At 37.5% G+C, this 17,587-nt stretch overlaps 1 protein-coding gene across 2 annotated transcripts; it reads left to right on the top strand.

Annotated features, from left to right (window-relative positions):
* The first annotated feature begins 62 nt into the window (after positions 1 to 62).
* LOC306855175 (uncharacterized protein) lies at positions 63 to 12,025 on the top strand. 2 transcript variants are annotated; one of them, XM_079393654.1, is made up of 17 exons: positions 63 to 162; positions 681 to 1,048; positions 1,187 to 1,324; positions 2,098 to 2,221; positions 2,307 to 2,659; positions 2,754 to 2,836; positions 2,932 to 2,963; positions 3,044 to 3,214; positions 5,980 to 6,042; positions 6,146 to 6,178; positions 6,265 to 6,345; positions 6,609 to 6,773; positions 7,224 to 7,448; positions 7,535 to 7,609; positions 9,217 to 9,309; positions 10,155 to 10,289; positions 10,371 to 12,025. In XM_079393654.1, exons 2-17 carry the CDS (start codon positions 714 to 716, stop codon positions 10,845 to 10,847), a joined length of 2,583 nt encoding a protein of 860 aa, XP_079249780.1. In that variant the 5' UTR covers positions 63 to 162; positions 681 to 713; the 3' UTR covers positions 10,848 to 12,025. The 2 variants fall into 2 exon arrangements, with proteins under 2 accessions (XP_079249780.1, XP_079249779.1); XM_079393653.1 differs by having other exon boundaries at positions 10,155 to 12,019.
* The last annotated feature ends 5,562 nt before the right edge of the window (positions 12,026 to 17,587 follow it).

Raw genomic sequence — 17,587 nt, 5'->3', positions numbered from 1 at the left:
ACATCAAGCAGCGTAAAATCAATATTTAGAGACGTGAGGAGGGAGCTTTATTTATTCAAAATGCTCGAGTCACGTGTTTCCGGGTTACAACAGCACTTCCGGGCCCTCTCCTGTTTCAGTATTTAAAATATATCAATGTGAGGATTGTTGAAGGGTGTACAGGTAGGTTTTTTTTTTTTAAAAAGTGGCGGGGTCGTGTTTATGATTTTAGTTTAACATAACCGTTAACAACAGCAAACAGTCCTGGTAACGTTATATCTCCATAACTGTTTTATTTACTGTCATTTAGCGTTTGCTAACACTTTAGCTATCACGCTAAGTATTGACGCTAATACGTGTTAGGCTGTGTCTCAAAACCTAGTTTGCTGACTACCTAGACAGCATTTTCTGCATCAAAAGTCGTGGTTTAATAGATAAAACGTTTGGTATTTATACGAAGAGCAACGATAGGCAGTCAGCTGACTGTTGGATTCAGTTGCAGGTGTCTGAGCTGAATGCATAACATAGTTGCAAAGGGATTATTCAGGTACTTCAACGATTATTAAAATGAAGGAGCTTCAGGTGGTCAAAAAGTAGATGATTTACAGTGCTGTAAGGTAGAAGAACTAAACAAGGATTGTTTGCTGCTTACAACACTGTATCTGAATGTAGCCCCACTAATGTGTATTTCCTTATTGCAGCTGTTATAAGAAGAACAGGGAGGCTTTACTAACATGGAAACAGAGGAAGTAGCGGCTGAGGCATCTGCAAAACCAACAACCGAAGTCAAAGATGCAAATACAGCGGAAAGCAAAGAGCCCACAGAAAGCACAGACATTCAGAATCATGTCACCGATGAAAACAAAGAGGGAGCTGTAACTGAGAAGGAGGGTGAGTCTTCAAAAGACGTCGACAAACCACCTTGTGACTGGTTGGAGCCACTTGAAGAAGACTGTGACGATTCCCAGAGTGTTGATGGAGAAGTAGAGAGCCTTGCGGGGAGTGAATGGAGCGGCAGTGTGATTAGTGTTCGGAAAAGCACTGGAGAGAGAGGTGGCAGAGGTGTTGGGTATGTACATGACCTGGATTCTACTAATTTAACACCTCACAGCAAACTTTAATGAGTTATAGAAAATGAATTTTCCTTTTAGACTTAACTATTTTTTAAACTAAAACAGATTTATGTTTTACTACTTTTTTTTTCTAGGAGACCAAGAAGGAGAGCACAATGCGAGGTAGATGAAGACTGGGAAGATTGGCCGTCATTAGGGCAAGGATGGAAACGCAAACAGGTTTTTCGTCGGTCAGGCAACAGTGAAGGACGCAGTGATACATACTATATGAGGTATCATAAAAACAGCTCAATTGAAGGAATAGTTCACCCAGAAATGAAAATTTGCTAAATATTTACTCACCCTCAGAACATACAAGATGTAAATGAGTTTTTTTGTTTTGTTTGTCTTTTCCATCTGTACAGATCTGGACAAATTTAGTATTACAACACTTGCTCACTAATAGATCTTCTGCAGTCAATACATGGGTGCTGTCAGAATGAGAGTACAAACAGCTGATAAAAACATCACAACAATCCACACAATTCCAGTTTATCTATTAATGTATTGTGAAATTCAAAAGCTGCATGTTTGTAAGGCATTTTAATGTTAAACCATTGCTTGTGGCCAAAATGTGAGTGTGATAACGCTGCCTCCAGTGAAAAAGTCCATCCGCTTTGGTCCTCTCACATCAAAATATTGAAAACATATTTATTTAGAACTGTTTTGGACAGTTTTTGCTTGTAAATGTTGCTTAATCTGTGCATTTTCACTGGAAAAAAAAATCAATGTTATAGATAGAGGACTCGTATTTTAACCAGAAGCAATGGTTTGAAGTTAAACGTCTTGATGAATTTATTACAAGCATGCAGCTTTTCACTTCACAAGATGTTAATTGACGTAATCGTGTGGGTTATTGTAATGTTTTTATCAGCTGTTTGGACTCTGGTATCCATTCACTGCAGAGGATCCATTGGTGAGTAAATGGGTGCAATGCTAAAGCATTACTATGTGGCACTTTCATTTTGCATCACTCATTCATTTTATTATTATTTTTTCCTTTCAGTCCAAGAGGTCATAAAGTAAGAAGTAGGGTTGAGCTTGTGAAATATATAAGTAAATCTGTGGACCTCACAAATTTTGATTTTAAATCGGGCCAGTTTCTTGGTGAAGGGCCTCGAAGAAGAAAGGTGAGATGTTCAACATGCTCTCTTCATTTTTGGCTTCAATTTATTCACATATTTCCCACTAATACCTATGTTTTGGTATCCATAGAGAAGGAAACTGGATTCTCCCCAGGCACACTTTTCTGTACCTAGTTTACCAAATGAATTAGCAGATACAGGCAGCGGTAATCCAGGATCTTCAGCTAGTCTCAGCTACGGGACAGCTCCGAAGTTCAGCTCCTATTCAGTCCAAAAGGGTGCCAATACAGTGACCACGCCAAAATGCAGTACCTATACTAGTCCTGAGAAAGAGACCGCTTTACCAAGTGCCGCTGCACAACTTACTGTTGATCTGACTGAAGATTCTGCGAATCCAACTCCTCCTCCTTTGGGCGATTCAGTGTCTGTGGCCCCAGATAGGCCCGTCAATGGTGCCAGTGGAAATCCACTAAAATGTTTTGGGTAGGCACTTTTTTTTTTTTTTTTTGCATTATAGCCTAAATGTCAAAAACAGTGGTGATATATTTCTTCACTCTGTTCTTTTGGTCTTACTCAGTGTCTGCCTAAAATGTCATAAAACCTATACTTTTGAAGAGGGACAAACTTTGTGCCAGAATTGCAGGCTAGAGGGTAACACATGTAAGTCAAAATGTAGTCATTTTTCAAATTTTTGAGTGCAAGCAAAAGTGTATTTCAGCTAACGTTGTTGTTGTTGTTTTTCTCTGTTGGTTTAGCAATAGTAAGACAAAGAAAACCCTACAAAAAGGTACTTTTTTTATGGGGGTTTTTTGGCTTTATGAAATGTTGCCTTACAAATAAAAACACATTAATTTGTTTTTTTATTAGCGGGTTCCATGTGGCCGATGTCGGGCTTGCCAAAATACTGTGGATTGTGGAAAATGTGTTGGTTGCAGAAATGGTCGGCTACGCCTTCGTCTTAATATCCACTCTCGTAAAGTCGTTAAGTGTCGCAAACGGAGGTGTTTGCGCCCCATCCGTAAAGAAAGGGCTGTGAAGGTAATTTTCTTTTCTTTTTTCAGTCAGTAGATGATATTCTATGTTATGTAAGGACATCTGTGTAAGAATAAGAATATAGTTGAACTGTTAGAATATTCTAAGTAATAAGTGGCCTTAGAAAGCGTTTGAACCATTGCCCACACTTGCAATGTCAAATGAGAGGTCGACTGATTTGCGTTTTTCTCTGGCCGATACTTATGGCGGCCGATTTATGATGCAGATTTTTTTTTGGCCTATATGTTTGGCCGATTTTCATAAAAGAGAGTTTGAGTAAACGATTATTGCAGGTTACAAAATAGTAAGAGTAGTAGTAGCAGCCTAATTCATAGTAATAATACATTGCTCAAAACTTAAGCACCTTCTCAAAACAGTTCTGAAGCATGCTTTTTGTTTATGTTTGCTGACAGACACCAGTGTTTCCCACAGACCCCGATAGGGTCTGCAAATTCATTCTCTGCCAGCAGGAGGCGCTGCTGGAGCGGGAGATATAGCGGTTTCACTGGTAACAGCTGTAATCAATTAAGTGTTGCATTCACAAATAATACTTTATGAGGTGTTACAGGAAAAGCGAAATGACCAGTGTTGGGGGTAACGCATTACAAGTAACGCGAGTTACGTAATATTATTTTTTTTCAAGTAACTAGTAAAGTAACACATTACTTTTTAATTTACAAGAAAATATCTGAGTTACTTTTTTCCCATTTATTGATTGACAGTGCGCTGTGTGAACATGCTGTTACTGTAGTTCTAGACTAAATGTGAATGTGCATTAATTCATCCCACTCACAAAAAACCGATTTAGTATTCATTAAAATGAATTAAAACAGTGAAATGCACACTCAGAATATGACGCAAACCTGCAATAATTAAATGTTAAACAACACAAATGTATCTAATCCCATTTTATTAACCAATGTCTTTGCTGCTGAACTTTGATGATCCAGTTCAATCATACTAATAAGCCAAAATGACTTTAGATAAACTAACAATTGTGCTTCATTGTTTTGTTTTTTTTATTTCTGAAGAGTGTTGAACCTTCTTCTCCTGCGTTCTACTGTACAGACGTGAATTTACTTTTCCTTCAGCCTGAGGTTTATTCATGACACTTTTTGGTGTGAAAGGGCTTTTACATTTGCTATGATTAGAACTTCTTGTATTAAAAACAATCAAGCCCTGCTCATATTTAAAAAGTAACGCAAAAGTAACGTAACGCATTACTTTCCATAAAAAGTAGCTAAGTAACGTAATTAGTTACTTTTTTAGGGAGTAACTTTTAAAAGTAACTTTCCCCAACACTGGAAATGACATCCGCGCTACATTTAAATTTTGAAAAGTGCATTGCGAAGTATATTCAGCGAAGTATAAGCCTTTTGGAAAATCTATTTGTGGCGGTCAGTTTTTATATTGTGACAAGCCGCCACAAATAACTCAATGTATGGGAAACACTTGACACTGCTATAAGTCACATGGCCATAATCTAAGTGATAAAAAAAAAAGTTCACATGCATTACACAGCCTGCAGCTCACACTAGCGATGACATCGTGGAGGCTATTGTTGGACCCAAAGACACATTTCATTAGGAAAGTTAACGTGCATGTTATAATCAGCCCAAAAGTTTAGTCTCAATTGAACGTGTTTCTACTTTCACATGCAAATGACTGACTATGAAGAATATGATAACTTTCCGGCATCAATTCTAGTCGGATGAAACGTAATAACGCTTTCGAAACTGTCTGTTTTCCCCTGCCATCATTAGCTGAGGCTGTGTGTGAAAAAGACATGCCTGCAGAGTGTGAGGTGCTCTGAGGGAGAGAGATTCTCTGGTACAGCGTTCCACAACAATACTTGGCTGCCCGTAGATGCGCCTGCCTATAAATCGGCCTAATTTGCGGCACAATCGGCCAATGCCGCTTAATTAAAAAATGCCAAAAATCGGCCATATTGTTAAAGATTATTATAATTTTAATAATTATAAATTTTAAGACAATTTATTCCTGTGATGGCTAAACAGAATTTTCAGCAGCCATTACTCCTGCTGCGACATGTTCTTCAGAAATCATTTTAATATGCTGATTTGGTCCTCCGGTAATTATGTTTAAAACATTTTTGTGGAAGCAATTAAACTTTTTTTTAATTTATTTTTTATAGATAAATTCAAACGTACAGGATTTATTTGAAGTAGAAATCTTTTGTAACAATATAAGTGTCTTCACTAAATAAAATAATAATTTCTTTAAAAAAAGAGAAAATCTTACAGACCTTAAAACAGTTACTTTCTGAGTTACTCTTTGTGTCTAATGTGGGGAAGTCGTGGCCTAATGTTAGAGTCGGACTCGTAATCCAAAGGTTGTGGGTTCGAGTCTCGGGCCGGCAGGGATTGTAGGTGGGGGGAGTGAATGTCCAGTGCTCTCTCCACCCTCAATACCACGACTGAGGTGCCCTTGAGCAAGGCACCGACCCCCCAACTGCTCCCCAGGCGCCGCAGCATAAATGGCTGCCCACTGCTCCGGGTGTGTGTTCACAGTGTGTGTGTGTTCACTGCTGTGTGTGTGCACGTTGGATGGGTTAAATGCAGAGCACGAATTCCGAGTATGGGTCACCATACTTTTTTTTTTTTTTTTTTTTTATTTAACCTTTATTTATCCAGGTAAACTGTTTGAGAACCACTTCTCATTTACAAACATGACCTGGCCATACTTGGCAGTATGTCACTTCACTTTTTTAATGATCAAATAATCTTTACTCACCTTTATCTAATCCACAGGCATCAGAGTGGCAGTTTCCAAACACGGCTAGATCACTAAGCACAGCTTCAAATATTTCACAAGTGAGCATAAAATGCTTTAAACTACAATGTTGTTTTCACAGTGTTTCAGTAGGCTTGTAGAACAGTTTTAATCATTCAATCTCCCTCTTCTTTTATTTTTCAGCCCTCAGTCTCAGATGATTTTGAGGAATCACAGGTAACAGTCTTATAAATAATCTCTCAGAGTAATCTGTGGGATTCCTGTAGAACAACTATATCTAAATGTTGTTTTCCTGTAAGCAGAGCTCCTATCTGCAGTACAGTGACTCAGAGGATCTGTCTATGTTCTTTGGGGGTAATGATGGTGACAATGGCCTCGATGAGGTAGAGTTCTATCTAGCCAGATAAATACACTGCATCTTTACACTGCAGTAACATGATCCAAGTGTCTTGATCACATATATACACATTTGAAGAGATTCACAAGTGTTTGTTCTCTTCTTAGTTGGGATATATTGCATTTTTAAAGAAATTGTCATGCTTCAGGCTTAAGCTGCAAATATTTAATACAGTCAGATGTAATCAGAGACTTAAAACAGTGTCCTGAATGTTCTTCAAATAGTGATTTTTGTTTTCTTGATTTGCAGATGGGTGTACCAAAAGTACGTCGCCGTTCCTGTGGGAAGTGTAAAGGCTGTGTTCGCCGTACAGACTGCGGAAGCTGTGATTTTTGCATGGACAAACCCAAGTTTGGAGGCAGAAATAAAAAAAGACAGAAATGCCGTCTGCGACAGTGCCAAAGAGAGGCTATGGTGGGCTTCCATAATATCATTTTAATTGCATTATTTGTGTTGACTTTTTCATATGAATGAGTGTTGTTTTATGGTGCGTTATTTTGAAACCTTTAGTTGTCCACTAAATATAAAAAAAAATTTTTTTTGGCTCATATAATATTTGTTTTTGTGTAATATGTTGTTTACCTGTTTGTTGAGAGTGAATTTTGATTTAGTCAGAATTTAACTCGTTGAAAATGAATGACTTCTATAAGCTTGTTCTTTTAATGTAATCTAAAAAAAATAAACAAACTGAGCCTAGTACTGTTACTAACTATGTGTATTTTGGTCAAGTGTATGACAAAGTGTAGCTAGAGAAATCGAAGCAGTTAAATCCCTTATGATTTTTCCATATTATTACATGTCTGTTATATGTTCAGTAATTGTGCAAAAAAATGATAATCTTGTCTCAATGTTTGTGTTTAACAGAAGCATTTGCTGCCCATGGATGAAGCGGAGATGCTTTTTTCTCAGGGCTGGGTTACACACGGCAGGCCACGGTACACATATGGACGTGGTAGACCCAGGTCCAAAAAGTTGTGGGATTTTGAGGTTTCAGATAACGAGGCTGAATCGTATGTGCCAAAGGCTTCCTCGGGTGTTGCCCATGTGCTGAATCGGAGCAGGCTCCTTCATCCCAATCACAATAGAAAGGTATTCCAGAGTCCTTAAAGTGTTTCCGCTTGTTCCGGTTTGCTCTCAATAACCTTTTCTTCTTGGTTTTATTTTTGTTGATTTAGGCTTATGTTTATGCTGATGTTGCTAACAGTCATTTGATGAATAATATCCCACTCTACAATTCACAGAAAGTTGAGGTATGTTCTCACCATGAAAATGAATATACAGTTGGGCAAAAAAGTATTTAGTCAGCCACCAATTGTGCAAGTTGTCCCACTTAAAAAGATGAGAGAGGCCTGTAATTTTCATCATAGGTACACTTCAACTATGAGAGACAGAATGGGGGGGAAAGAATCCAGGAAATCACATTGTAAGATTTTTTATGAATTAATTGGTAAATTCCTCTGTAAAATAAGTATTTGGTCACCTACAAACAAGCAAGATTTCTGGCTCTCACAGACCTGTAACTTCTTCTTTAAGAGGCTCCTCTGTCCTCCACTCGTTACCTGTATTAATGGCACCTGTTTGAACTCGTTATCAGTATAAAAGACACCTGTCCACAACCTCAAACAGTCACACTCCAAACTCCACTACGACCAAGACCAAAGAGCTGTCGAAGGACACCAGAAACAAAATTGTAGACCTCCACCAGGCTGGGATGACTGAATCTGCAATAGGCAAGCAGCTTGGCGTGAAGAAATCAACTGTGGGAGCAATTATTAGAAAATGGAAGACCAAGACCACTGGATAATCTCCCTCGATCTGGGGCTCCACACAAGATCTCACCCCGTGGGGTCAAAATGATCACAAGAACGGTGAGCAAAAATCCCAGAACCACACGGGGGGACCTAGTGAATGACCTGCAGAGAGCTGGGACCAAAGTAACAAAGGCTACCATCAGTAACCCACTACGCCGCCAGGGACTCAAATCCTGCAAAAGAACACCATACCTACTGTGAAGCATGGGGGTGGAAACATCATGCTTTGGGGCTGTTTTTCTGCAAAGGGACCAGGATGACTGATCCGTGTAAAGGAAAGAATGAATGGGGCCATGTATTGTGAGATTTTGAGTGAAAACCTCCTTCCATCAGCAAGGGCATTGAAGATGAAACGTGGCTGGGTCTTTCAGCATGACCATGATCCCAAACACACCGCCCGGGCAACGAAGCAGTGGCTTCGTAAGAAGCATTTCAAGGTCCTGGAGTGGCCTAGCCAGTCTCCAGATCTCAACCCCATAGAAAATCTTTGGAGGGAGTTGAAAGTCCGTGTTGCCCAGCGACAGCCCCAAAACATCACTGCTCTAGAGGAGATCTGCATGGAGGAATGGGCCAAAATACCAGCAACAGTGTGTGAAAACCTTGTGAAGACTTACAGAAACCGTTTGACCTCTGTCATTGCCAACAAAGGGTATATAACAAAGTATTGAGATGAACTTTTGTTATTGACCAAATACTTATTTTTCACCATAATTTGCAAAGAAATTCTTTAAAAATCTTACAATGTGATTTCCTGGATTCTTTCCCCCCATTCTGTCTCTCACAGTTGAAGTGTACCTATGATGACAATTACAGGCCTCTCTCATCTTTTTAAGTGGGAGAACTTGCACAATTGGTGGATGACTAAATACTTTTTTGCCCAACTGTAATACCCATATAATATTAATCAAGTTATAATGATACTTTAAATGAATCTCAGAGCAATTTCCCCTAGACATAATTAAGCTTATTTGGTTTTGTTGCATTTATTTGAACAGACCTATATAAACATGTTTATCTCATTTCTGTCATCCCTATCTCTTGAGAAGATGAGCCCCCAGTTGCACATAGGACGGGCAGAGATGATAAAAAAAAACGGGCTTCAAGGCAGTGGCATCAGTAGCAGAGCCCTTCTGTCTGCGGTAAGCTCCTTATGCCTGTCTGTTTTCAGTGTAAACAAATAAAAACAAACAAAGATTAGCAAGTGGGAAATAAACAGTAAGCCAGGAAGGTTGTCTGAGGTGCTGTCTTACCTTAGGTTGGGTGGTGAAAGTAAAATAAATTCAAGATTGTAGTTGTACCAATCGGTGTTTGATCTAACCAGTGTGCATGCATAGCTGTACTATTCTGATATTATTCCCACGCAGAGAGGAAAAAATGAGGTGCAGAAGGCAGACTTAAAATTATGACTTCAAAGCTGAATGAGAAGGCAGTGTTTCAGTAATTACATTGATTTTTGGTTGTCTTGACAATGTCTTGTTTTCTTTTGCAAGTCTGAAAATAACAGTAATGCATGGCCTTTAGATAATGTTTTAAATTAAATATTTCTAACATCTATAAAAAAACTTTTTAAAGAAATTAATACTTTCATTCATCAAGGGTGCAATAAATTGATCAAAAGTTACAGTAAATGCATTTATAATGTTGCAAACGATTTCTATTTTAAACGCATGCCATACTTTTGAACTTTCTGTTCAAACATACAAAACTTTTATAACAATTTCCACAAACATATTAGGCACTGTAATGTTAAACTGTTTTTAACATTAATAATAATAATAAGAATGCTGACTTGAGCACCAAATCGAATGATTTCTGAAGGATCATGTGACACAAAACATGTTAAATTCAGCTTTGCCATCTCAGGAATTATTTTTCAAAGTAAATTTTAAAGTTACGAGATTTGAGTAATGATTTTAGCCGTATATATCATTTTTATACATATTTTAGTATATACTATATTTATTTCCACTTCCCATTTATTTAGAGACCAGAGTTTCTTCCTATGGCAGTTCCATCAAACTGCCCTGGAGAGAGTTTGAGGGTAGGGAATCGATCACAAGGTTCGGCAGGTCAGGAACCATGTCAAGAAGAGCAACAGGAGGACGAGTCTTGCCCGTCGGTAAGAAGCCGTTTTAGGCATACGGTGTGTGATATGGAAGTCTTGGGAGTAGCAGTGATTATGTACATCTGGCTTTTGCAGATCACTCAGATATTCAGCATGGCAGACAGTGACCCCACCATCCAAGGCATCGACGTCAATCATGAACTGATGCCTCTCCTGAGATCTCTTCGTAGTATGGTACTTCCTGTCCTCTGGTTCTGTGTTGTGGTGGAAGGCCCTCAGTTACAGCTGATGCAGTGCTCTAAGCGCTCCACTATGGCAGACACCACCATTCATATTGAGCCCAACTTCCACTACCACATCAGCGTCCAGGGACAGCCGCTCCTGCCCACCCACAGACTCTACGACAGCCACCCGTCTCGTCTCACCACTACAAAAGAGATTGTTGCTCTCCTCGAGGACCTAGAAAGGTACTCGGTCTGCCAGGGCTCTGAGCACAAAAAATCCACGACTGGGTCAGAGCCTGTGGTTCCTGAACGGGTGGCTACCTGCGACTTCCTCGTTTTTTCAGAAACTGAACGCTGTGAAAAATGCAAAACTCTACAAAAAGTATAGAGAGACTATTCTGCACGTGGGAATTGGTCTTCAAGTAATACATCTTCTATTTTCAAATTTTGAACTATTCTAGAATATCTTTCCACTCTAATATAAAAATATTAGAGCACCGTTTTTGTTTTTTCAGAAGGGTGCCAGCATTACATTGATGAATCAGTTTTTGGTTACTTTAATCCACAAAAAAGGACTAATATTACGTCCCACATTAACAGGATAGTTTGCCCAAAAAGAAAAATGACGTAATTATTTACTTATCCTGGTGGTGTTCTAATATTGTATGTCCTCCTTTCTTTTGTGGACCACAAACAAACTGCACCAGGGTGAGTAAATGATGACTTAATGTCCATTTTTGAGAGAACTATCCTTTTAATGAGTGACCACTAAACATTTTTTTTTTTTACCCTAGAATATGTGACGCGTTTTGGTACCTACTATGGCTAAGGATGCTCATTGAATCCTGGTCATATAATTGGAGGTAGTGAATGGGCATGTTGTACACAATGAAACATTGAGCAGTTTAACTGTACATCTTGCCTTGCACTAAAATTGTAATAGTGCTTCACATCCATTTTGGTTTAATTCCTCACACCAGTGATATCTGTACATGTATTAATGCTTATGTACTTCTCAGGGGGGATTTTTCAGAATGCATTAATCAGGTGGAAGATCCATGTTTGTTAAAGATTTAATATTTGCTGTATGATATGGGATGAGGCTGCTTTTGTTTTGGATAGACAATTTTGTACATAGTGCAAGTGGTGGCAGAGAAATTAGATAAAAAAAAAAAAATAGCAAGAATGTTTTTTTATAAACGTCTTTTGCTTTCCAGAATTTGTTTCCTCTGTTACAAAACACTTTGAATTATGTTTGTATGTGCTTTCATATAAATAATCTGATTTATTTCTGTTTATTTAATAAATCATTATCCGTTGGACGACTGCCATTATGTGCTCAAGCCAATAGATATCACCATATTTTGCCAGTTAATCACAATACATTAAATTTTATATTACAATTTTCCTCAAATGTATTTTATTGGTATATAAGAGTTAAAGATTTTTACAGGGGGGGGTGGATATCTCTATGTTGTCAACAGTAAGAAAAGGAATGAAATATTACATAAATTAGTGCAAATCTGTAAACAAGCTCCTATGTAAAAAATAATGGAATAAATTGGGAAAAAGGAATGTTTAGTTAAAGTGTTACTCAAGTGGAGTAGTTTAAATGTGTGTTTTGGATTAATTCTTTCTACTAGTTTGATAGATGCGTAATGAAAGCAAACGCTATTTTTGTTTGTAGTGTGTTGCTTTTGTAAGGAGTCATTAACTTATTTTAAATGACGGACTTTAAAAAACAAAACTTGTGTCGGATGTCGGAGCAAAAACTTTAACTTTAACGTCTTTAGCATACAGTTGCGGCAGCATCCCCACATGTAAATTTCCTCCTGCGGTATCATGTATCAATTATGCATTACACGCATGCACCAAAGGGGGCGCCATAGCACAGTATAATTCTGCATTCAGTTCGTGCAAAGTTGAATCTAAAATCATTTTTTTGGTATGTTGTTGTTCAGATAAAATAAAATGTATATTCAAAACAGGTAATAATCAGTTTATCTAAATAGTTCATTATTTGCTCATGAAATGCTCATTTGTTCACTAGTCAACCTGCTTTTCATTTCGTTAAACGTCCTAGAAAGCCATGCAAACCTCAGTTTAGACATAGACAGTGTGTGTAGTTTGCCAGTTGGGTTTATATAAATTGGCGAGACTGAAAGAGTTAATCAGACAAGTGGATGCGTGTTGCTCTTCCCTGTTTGCCAGTCTTGTTCCAGAGGTGTGACAGCGCTTTACAGCTGATAACTGGGATGAATGCTGAAATTTGAGAGATGTTATAATATCATCGTGCTGGCGCGGTGCAGGGACCCTGTACGCGTTTTGCATTAAAGGGAAGGATGTGATCTGCAAGATGTGACTGAGGAGAGCCGCAGATGAATATTAATTGGCATCGCAGGTCCGTGTGCAATTCTCATCTTCTCTTAAATGTCGCGTTTTCTTAAACAAGTAGTCTTTAATGGGAGTAATATATGAAAAATGAACAGCACTAGATTATATTTGGGTTGGAGAGGGCATATGCTACCTAAAATGCAGGGACGCATGGGGAAAAAATCTGCGTGCTTTCCGCGATTTCTAGGACATTTTTGGTGTTGTGATGAATGTTTTTAGAAAATATCCTGTCATTGAAAACCAGCGTTTACATTCTCTTATTCGCGTCCCATTCATCCAGTTCTTACTGATGAAGCGTCGTGCGTGGCTTTCAATGGGATTTCTCGTGGCATGTTGCTATGCAATGGATTGATGCAAAACAGTCACATCTGTTATTTATCTGCTTGAATTGATTAACAGTAAATATGTCGTGTGTAAATGCATGTGTTCGGATAAGCCACTCTGATCAATAATGCGATACTACGTATCTGTTTGATTCATTTAAGTGAATCGAGTCTTTTGAATCAGATACTTAAAAGATTCATCCAGTGACCCTTTCCACAGGTTACATCGCCAGTAGGTGGCCACAAGTCTGAATTCGGAATAGCATCGTTTTACTATTTCTTACTATTTCATCATTTCATAACGATATGAAGTATGCTAGCTATTACGAATTCATTTTGTGTGTCTTGAGTGAGTCACTTAATCGATTCTTTAGAAATACCGAATCGTTCACCATCGTCTTATAATTCTCAAATATTTTTTGTCTATAAATCTACTAATAGACAACAGAAAGAACAATTAACTGTTATAACTTTATATTAATAGCATAAATAGATCAATTTCTTTACCAAACACATACGATGATTACACTTGAAAAAAGTACCATGGTATTCAATGCTAACTATCATAGTTTTTTATTTTAAAGTTTTAGTAAATTTATGTGTTTTTGTAATTTTTATTACTTTTTTTATATTGAACCCCGATGGGAGCAAGCCAAGAGAGAGTTTTTTTCATATATTTATATTTTTTAGGGCTGCAAAATGATTAATCCCGGTTAATCGCATTCAACATAGAAGTTTGTTTACATACTATGTGTGTGTTCTGTGTATGTTTATTATGTATATAAAAATACATACACATATATGCACAGTGTGTGCAGAATTATTAGGCAAGTTGACATTCTTGTCCAATGAGCATTTCGCTGACCAATGGTCATGCCTTAACTTAGCTAATTATATTACTGCATTAGTATTGCATATTTCTCATGGGCATTTAATATTTTTTTTTACTTTTATTCTTGACTTCAATCTCTTTTTTGGCTCATTTTATCTGTAAAAGAAAACCTGCCTAATAATTCTGCACACCTGAAATAAGGAGTTTTTGACTTTCAGCCTTCATGGACAATTATATATCACTTATAAATGATTAAATACAAAATCAATAGTAGTTATTAAGATTGATGTGGTTTGGAATTGGTGAAATGTTCTTGGAAAATAAATATGACCATAATATCAATTTGCCTAATAATTCTGCACACACTGTATATTTTAAGGGAAAATATGTTAGATTTATATATAAAATATTTATATTTATATATATATTATATACAAGTATAAACATATATACATACAATTGTTTTTTAAATATATATATACGTGTGTATTTATATATACATAAATATACACAGTAGACAAAGAGTATGTAAACATAAACGTTTATTTTGAATGATTAATCGTTTTGCAGCCCCGCTTTATTTCAATTAACAAAACTAATTTTAATAGTTTGTTAACAGGAACAATACTGTCCTGCAGTCATACAGCACACATTTGACAAGGGTTGGTGTGGCATTTATATCATGTGGTTTGTTTCATCCAGCCTACATCATAATGATTAATTTGAATGACAATAAACAAATTTGCCCATTAATTTAAATGAGACATTTACATTTTGCCTATCATGGCACATAATGAACTGCACTTCTATAACTGAAACTCTCTCAATCACATCCACTATGTTCACTGCTAGCTGATTATGGTGAGTGTGGTTTGAAGTGTCTAGACTCGAGTCACTCTGCTTTGCAAAGCACAGATTTCTTGCTCCATCTAGCACTATCAAGAGTGTATTTTCAGCAGATCTCTTCTGTTTCTGAGCTCCTCCTTCTCCAGGACGCACTGGCAATAAACAGTTCAATTGTGGCTTGATGTTGTTACCATGTGCACAAAAGCATGCACTAAAGACTCGGGGTAACATCTGTTTAGCTTGTTATTTTTTCACTTGTCTTGTTTGCAATATTTTAGATGGCTATAGGGAGTGATAATATATCACAGCTAAATGCTTAAAGGGATAATAAATGCCATTGACTTCTATTGTATTGACAAAGACAAGAATGAAACATTATTTAAAGTACCTTTTTTAGGTTTCATACAGGTTTGGAACGACAGAGTGACAGAATTGTCATTTTTGGGTTAACGATCCCTTTAAAGGCTTGAGTCATGACCACAAATTATAGTGCAGGGTGTGAGTGTTATCTGTCCAGCTGACCCAAGGACAGGGTCTGAGGTGGCAAAACACTGTCTCCTCCTCGGCTAGGCTGTGAAATGTACATGTTTTCACAGAGGGATTTACCACAGTGTTGCCAAGCTGTGGTCAGCTTTGTTGCTGACTGTCTGTTTTGTCTTTGTTTATCCAGTAGTAAAGAAAACATGGAGGAAAGAATTTTGTCTTTGGGTGGACAAGAAAGAGGAGTTGAGCAATTACTCAGGCAGGAATAACACAAATTTAAACTGCTATTCAACTATTCAAGGAGAGATTACCTTTTTGTTGGGTTTTGTAGCCTCTGATGTTCTGTAGTCGAACTCTGCTCACTTCATGAACACATTAAAAGTTGTTTTTACCTTTTTTACAGCACACAGTTAAAACATTCCAGAAAACTAGTATTCTTTGTAAAAATACGTGTTGGTATTGTTAACTAAATCTAAAATGAAAACTATTGAAATACTGTTTTTGTTCATTGAAACTAACATTACTAAAATTAAACTAAAATTAAAATGAAAAATGAAAATATACAAATAAAAGCTAATTCAAAATATTATTAAATACTATAACCCGAATTCCGGAAATGTTGGGACATTGTTTAAATTTGAATAAAATGAAAACTAAAAGACTTTCAAATCACATGAGCCAATATTTTATTCACAATGGAACATAGAGAACATAACAAATGTTTAAACTGATCAATTTTACACTTTTATCCACTAAAGTGAAGTGACATACTGCCAAGTATGGTGACCCATACTCGGAATTAGTGCTCTGCATTTAACCCATCCAACGTGCACACACACAGCAGTGAACACACACACACCGTGAACACACACCCAGAGCAGTGGGCAGCCATTTATGCTGCGGTGCCCGGGGAGCAGTTGGGGGTTCGGTGCCTTGCTCAAGGGCACCTCAGTCGTGGTATTGAGGGTGAAGAGAGCGCTGGACATTCACTCCCTCCACTTACAATCCCTGCCGGCCCGAGACTCGAACCCGCAACCTTTGGATTACGAGTCCGACTCTCTAACCATTAGGCCACGACTTCTAAATAAGCTAATTTCAGATTTGATGCCTGCTACAGGTCTCAAAAAAGTTGGCACGGGGGCAACAAAGGGCTGAAAAAGCAAGGCTGGCTGAAGGGACAAGGCTGAAGACCTTTGTTAGATGCCCGTAGTCTTTGGGTGGAAAAGTGTTCTATGGTCAGACGAGTCCAAATTTGACATTCTTGTTGGAAATCACGGACGCCGTGTCCTCCGGGCTAAAGAGGAGGGAGACCCTCCAGGGTGTTATGAATGCACTATGAATGCTGAAAGGTATATAAAGGTTTTAGAGCAACATATGCTCCCCTCCAGATGACGTGTATTTCAGGGAAGGCCTTGTGCATTTCAGCAGGACAATGCAAAACCACATACTGCAGCTATTACAACAGCATGACTTCGTAGTAGAAGAGTCCGGGTGCTGAATTGGCCTGCCTGCAGTCCAGATCTTTCACCTATAGAGAACATTTGGCACATCATTAAACGAAAAATACGTCAAAGATGACCATGAACTCTTCAGCAGCTGGAAACATATATCAGGCAAGAATGGGACCAAATTCCAACACCAAAACTCCAGAAACTCATAACCTCAATGCCCGCACGTCTTCAAACTGTTTTGAAAAGAAGAGGAGATGCTACACCATGGTAAACATACCCCCATCCCAACTATTTTCAGACCTGTATTGTACATTTCTAATTTAAACATTTGTTATGTTCTCTATGTTCTATTGTGAATAAAATATTGGCTCGTGTGATTTGAAATTCTTTTAGTTTTAATTTTATTCAAATTTTTAAAAAGTCCAAACATTTCCGGAATTCGGGTTGTAAAATAGTATGTAAATAATACTAAAATAACTAAAACTATATAGTTTATAACTTGTATGATGTTATGTCTTTTGTGGAACACAAAAGAAGATATTTTGAGAAATGTTTTCATTGTTTATTTGTTGTTACAATGAAACAACACGGTTGTCAATGGGGTCCAATATTGTTTTGAACCTTGTGGAATTTTATTGGGGGAAAAAAACAGTTGAATTATTTTTTTATCTCCTTATATAAAATTATTTATTATCCTATTTTGCATAAGAATTTGGATAAAAATGTGACATGATACAAACATTAACATATTAATGGGCACAGCGACAAGGTCATAATGTTACCTTACCATAATATGAAG

The sequence above is a fragment of the Barbus barbus genome (genome assembly GCF_936440315.1).
Source record: "Barbus barbus genome assembly, chromosome: 35".
Taxonomy (NCBI): domain Eukaryota; kingdom Metazoa; phylum Chordata; class Actinopteri; order Cypriniformes; family Cyprinidae; genus Barbus; species Barbus barbus.
This window is presented reverse-complemented; position numbering and strand designations above follow the sequence as displayed.